The sequence below is a fragment of the Furipterus horrens genome, unplaced genomic scaffold (assembly GCF_987537825.1).
Source record: "Furipterus horrens unplaced genomic scaffold, mFurHor1.1.pri manual_scaffold_6, whole genome shotgun sequence".
Classification (NCBI taxonomy): Eukaryota; Metazoa; Chordata; class Mammalia; order Chiroptera; family Furipteridae; genus Furipterus; species Furipterus horrens.
In genome coordinates this window covers 43,030,020-43,036,019 of record NW_028327176.1, presented here as the reverse complement: position 1 = coordinate 43,036,019, position 6,000 = coordinate 43,030,020, and the positions used below count along the sequence as shown (strand labels likewise).

At 39.6% G+C, this 6,000-nt stretch overlaps 1 protein-coding gene across 2 annotated transcripts in view; it reads right to left on the bottom strand.

Annotated features, from left to right (window-relative positions):
- Nucleotides 1-3,163: 3,163 nt before the first annotated feature.
- B3GNT2 (UDP-GlcNAc:betaGal beta-1,3-N-acetylglucosaminyltransferase 2) overlaps nt 3,164-6,000 on the bottom strand; it is a 28,339-nt gene continuing 25,502 nt past the window's right edge. For both annotated transcript variants that reach the window (XM_090280264.1, XM_090280263.1), the window contains one exon: nt 3,164-5,678. In XM_090280264.1, the coding sequence (XP_090136390.1) occupies nt 4,476-5,669 (1,194 nt within the window). In that variant the 5' untranslated portion in view covers nt 5,670-5,678 and the 3' untranslated portion in view covers nt 3,164-4,475. The remainder of the gene's footprint in view (nt 5,679-6,000) is intronic.

Here is a 6,000-nt window from a genome sequence, read left to right as displayed (position 1 = left end):
TGAGTCCCTCCTGCTAGGCCCCTATAGGCCTGCCCCTTGGCTGTCTTTATCATGTTCCAACAAAGTTCTATTTTCATTTTATTCTCTCCAGCCCAGAGACTGGAGAATAAATTATCCAATTATTAGCTAATACACCCACACCTGTGCACATTTTGCAATGAGGTAGGGCAAGTGGAAAAAAGCATGCTAAACCCATGCCTTAGACCCTTGAACAAGGGGAGGTAGCCCAGAGGGCCACAAATCTAAAAAGGCAAGAGCTGGGCTTTTCCCTAAAGTACAGGGAGATCTCAGGTAGGGCCAGACAGAGGCTGGGAGGGCGTCGCCACTTCCCACCCACCTAGGAATATTTTGACAGCTGAAGGAGTGCTGTCTGGGCAGGGTTGGGTATCTGTAAATGAGCCCCAGAGCCCCCTTCTGAAGGCCACCTCCCTGGCTACTGAGCTCTGCACAGAGGGCAGCGTGGAGGACAGGGCTTAGGGGATGAGCAGCAAGAGAATGTTAGCTGAAGAAAGGTTAGGGAAGTACTAGTCACGGATGGTAGGTTTCCAGGGCAGTGAGTGAGCCCTTGAAGCTAACACTTAGGATCAGGTTCAGGAACAGAATCATAAGTATGGGGACCATTTGGAGGGTTATGAGCTGGGAGGGGGAAGGGAGAAAAAATGGGGAAATAGTGCAGGGAATAAGAAGCGTAATTGGTTGGTACAAAATAGGCCGGGGGAAGTTAAGAATAATATAGGAAAGGGTGAACCCGAAGAACTTATATGCATGACCCATGGGCATCAACTAAGCAGGGCGGGATTGCTGGAGGGAAGGGGGGTACTGGGAAGAGGGGGGAGCAAAGGGAAAAGAAATTGGGACAACTGTAACAACATAATCAATAAAATATACTTTAAAAAGAATAAAATCAATACAGAATTAACATTAAGGAAAAACACTGATTTATCCAATAATCTCAACAGCCCAACACAATAAGTATTTGTTTTCCCGTTCTAAATAAGAATTTTTACTTCACCTGACATTTTTCACAAAAAGGTAAATCACAGAGAAGTTAACTTTTGGCCCAAGTAAAGGCTTCCTTCTTTTCTGTTTTCCTGGGAGTGAAAGTAAGTCACCCTTTGCCTTAATAAATGCATTCTCCCTTTCTGCATGAGGGGGCCAATACAAACTAGAAATCAAATATTCCAGACAATTATCAATCAGGGGTATTAAGATAGATGGCCACATTTTGGGTGCCTTTAGTTCTGGAATCATATTCCAAATGTAAATCAAAGTGTTCCCTCAACTTCTTGCCCTTCTTTTCCATTCTCCCTCATCCAACTCAAGAATAAAGATGGGTGGCCCTGATCGAGGTCACTTGGTTAGAGCATCATCCCATACACCAAAAAGTTGCAGGTTCAATTCCCAGTCAAGGCACGTACCTAGGTTGCAGGTTTGACCCTCAGTAGAGGTGCTTATGGAAGGCAACAGATCAATATTTCTCCCTCATCAATGTTTCTCCCTCTATCTCTCAAATCAAAAACATATCCTCAGGTGAAGATTTTTTTAAAAAGAATAGAGGTGGGTATAACCAGGGTCAAGGAGGGATATGGGCCATTCTCGTCTCTTTCATCCTTTTCCTCTTAAAGCCTGGTGGGTTTATGAAAAGTCCAAACCCTGGCAATGTTTATTCAGCCTTTTGATCTTTAAATTCAAAATCAACATGACGTTGGCATAGCCAAAAAAATCCAAATGCCAGTTTCACTGAGCCTTCAATTATTGATCAGTTCTGAAAGAATGAATTAACTGTGATGCTTTACATACATGAGATGGAGGCTCGGGAGAATCCATCTCGTGGGCACCAAGAGGGGGCTTCACTGATTTAAGAATCCATCAGTACCATGATTGAGCCCAAGCAGGTGTAGAACTCTAAAACCTAAATATCCCTTTGCTGAAAAGCCCAATAGATAGATGGAAGACCAGTGTTATGGGCTCAGGTAATCACTACCCAAGAACTTCTACCAAATTAAAGAAGGGCCAGAGATCACCTCACCCACCAAACATCACCAATACCAAGGATTTATGTTCAAACAATGGCACGTGTCAACTGGAGGCTCACAAAAGGCCCTCAGTAGCCCTCCAAACATATTTCAAATGCTGCTACAGTTCTTCTTTCTCTGCAGACTTGAAAGTGAAGAATTCCCTAGAAGAAAAAACAAATGTCCCTCAGAGGAAATTTGAAAATCTGAAAATGCATGGTCAAGTTATACAGACACATGCAAATTGTGAACCAATTACCAGTGAGTGTTCTGAGAGCTTCATTATTATTCTCTAAACCTAACGTGGTAACACTGATCTCTAGGAGATGCACGAGCAACCACTGGGGAGGTCAGATGCAGGCACATGAAATCTTTAGAAAGACCAACTTACCACAGTCTTCAAACCCACAACAACCATCTGTGTTCTCCTAATTGCTCAAACATGGCCTCAACATTCCCAGTAGGAGAGGACAGTCTGCTAAATGTTCTCATGACACTGATCCCTTCTCTTTTTTGAGCTTCATCAACTGTCTGCTTATTCTTAATTGACCATTAGCAATTTCTTCTCAGTGTGAATCTAGGTGAGAGACTTGAGTGGTGAAGGCGGTCTCTATATTCCTTCCTTCCCCCCTCCCTCCCTTCCTTTCTTGATTTTAGTTACTTGATTTCAGAGAGAGAAAGGAAGTGGGTGGGGGAGAAACATCGGTTTGTTGTTGTCCTCATTGGTTGATTCTTGTATGTGCCGTGACTGGGATCAAACCTGCAACCATGGAGTAGTAGGACGATGCTCTAAGCAACTGAGTTACCCGGCCAGGGCAGGTTGCCTCTATATCTCATCACTGTGGATACAAACCCCAAAATGGACATGGTTTAGGATAATAAAATAAGTTTTAAAATGCTGCTCCATTTTCTAATTAAGTTCTTTATACTCACTGAAAATGAATAAATATTCATACTCCTCTTTAAAGACTTGAATTGGGAAAGCACTTTTAAGGATTTTTAAATGTGAATACAGATGACCCACTGAAACAGAGAAGTTATACTTCTATATCGCTATAATAGTTTCTGGGGGCAAAAATGGCCTCTTTGGGGAAAGTGGAATCAAATACAAAAAACAAAAAAAAAATCATAGATTACTACACGATACATGACATTTAAAAATACAATGACTTTATTTTCATCTTCTTACAGTCCCCAGGATTACACTTGGTAAGAATCCTGATCTCTATAAACACACAAAAAAATTTCAAGAAAGCATGTTACAAGATGGTATATATAAGCAAGTTTGGCAGAATTTTGTCAACTCTAGCAGTTCACAGCTCCCCCAAAAATGAATTTTAAAATTCAAAAATAACAGCTTTATTTAACATGTTACACCTTATATTTAAAATACCATGCTCTAGTTAAATATTTCGTCAACAACACTGTATACAAATAAAATATTACACAAAATATATTTAAGAAAATGTTTTGGTCATTGATCTGAACAATAAATAAAAACACAGGCACTTCTACACTGAGACAGGGAAGCAGTCACTACTCAGGATAATTTTGTATAAGCAACATGTGAAGATATGGCAAGAACAGAATCCTGGAGTTTTAACCTGACAAGCCACTCATGAAAAAGTCTACAACTTCAATCTTTTCACTTCAAGTTCAAAAGTTACATATGCTTTCCTGGTCCACATTAAAAATCATAAACACAGTATTATTGCCAATGTCAATTCAATCTTTAGTTGGCCATTATGGAATCATACTTGTTATTTGCAAATACTAAAAATAGAGACTATTATAATACCATCCAACAAAACCAAATACAAGAACAGTTATTATGTTCCTATATTATATTCTCCTTATTATGACCATAACAAGATAAACTTGGTAACACAGTGATTCTCGTTTTGCAAAATTAACTGATTGTATTAACACAAGAAAATACTGCTGGGGTGGCAGAAAAGTTTGACAGAGGTCAATTTTTTCTAGACAATTTAAAAAATTTATTCAAATTTCACGAAAATAAAATTCCATTTCACAAAAACTGTTGAACCATGTATAACAAATCATATGTAGCCGATATATTTAATAAACACCTAAATTGCACATAATTCACTCATTATCATAGAAAGTAGGAATATTACCATATTAGGGCAAAACAAAAATAACTTAAAATAGTCAAATTCCAAAAACTTAATATTTCAGGCAAATGAGAAAATAATGACCACTAGCTAGTAGGAAGAATCAGAACCAATTGTCCTGCCATATCCTTCTCTAAAAATTACAATCTTCTGCTTTCCCTCTTCAGAAAGTACCATATTGAAGGACTGAGAGGCCCTCAAATAGATACTACTTATAAAGGCAATATTGACAGTTTTTAACATAGAAATTACCCCTAATGAGAGAACACAACATGGAAACTATCAAAGATACATCTTTCTATGCAAAATTTAGTTTGTATATATTTTAGCAATTTAAATGAGCATTTTGCAACCGAGTCCAAATATCAATCATCTCTTGAGGTTTTCTACTGTGTACCAACATCAAATCTAGATAGGAACAAATGTTATTCCTTTTTTTCTCTTCTATATCAAATGTCTTGAAGCCTTTGTGTTTCTCTGGAACAAGGCCAAGTTTCTGAAGGCACATTCCAGTATAAACATCATCAATGGGGTAGAGAAAGACCTGGTCAGTTATATTGTACAGCCTCAGAGCCAGGTGGCCAGAATAGAGGAATCCACCTCCCCCGGCATAAGGCGGGTAGACACCAGTGTAAACAACTTCTGGGATGTAGTACTTCAGTTTCTTATCCCGATGAGGTCCAGCGTTGTGGATCACATCACCTATAAACAAATCTTTGGCTTTGTTTTTGGATAAGCTATTCAAGTAATTCAGGATATGATGGGTATTCACAAAAACATCATCATCGCCCTTAAACACGAACTCTGCGTTTGGGCAGGAAGTGCTCACCCATCTGAGAAAAAGCACTTCTTTCAGAGACAGGTTGAAGAAAGTATCTCTGTAGTTCCACATAAGAATGTCTTGGTGCTTCTCACTCTCAAATTTCAGCATATCTGAAAGATCTGGATGGTTGTCCTCTGCAGGGGTCTGGCCCAGTAAGAAGACTCGCACCACTGTTTGGTTCCCCACATTGGTTTCTCTCCCCCAAGATTCCCGAATTGCTTGCCTTCTAGCAAAATGTGGAGTGAGGGACTTAATCGCCAGCAGTAAGAAGGGTTTCTTTACACACTTATTCGGTTGATCTATAAGCAGTGAATAATTTCTACATCTCAAATACAGCAGAAAGTCTTTAAACCTGTCCGGCAAATTGCTGAAACCTGAAACTAGAGACGTGACCCTCAGGTCAGGTTCGCAATAATTCAGATGGCTTATATTGGAAAACCCGTACAGTTCCCCTGTCTGGTTTGCCAACATGCCCAAAATGGGATTGTACCGCCTGTTCAGCTTTTCTTGTTCTCTGTTCCAATATGCCGCAGGAAGGTCAGATGTCTTCCAGAACTTCTCTTTGGGTATTATTACTTCCCCCTTTCCATTTTTTTCTTGGTTACTGCTTTTGGAGACTTCAACAATCAAATAAATGAAGACATTTACCATCATCAGGATACCCAAAAACTTTATTCTTCGACGTCCAACAGTCATTTCTCATATCTGGAATAAAAAGGAGAAGGCATTGCATTAATTGAGTAATTATTAATCTACATTTGCTCACATATGTCACCTGCCTCTGCTGTTACCTTCCTTGGAAGAGTGGGCTAGAGCATAGGTTCTAGACTGGCGTGGCGTAGGTTCAGATCATAGTCCTACCATTCTAGCTGTGTGACCTCAGGCAGGTTGTATAACTGATGTCTCAGCTTCGCCATCTATGAAGTGGAGATAATCGCCCACTTCATAGGATCAGTGTGAGGGCCACATGATTTTATACATAAAGCTTTTAACCCTTTGAGTGCCATGAGTAATTGCTAAAAATTGT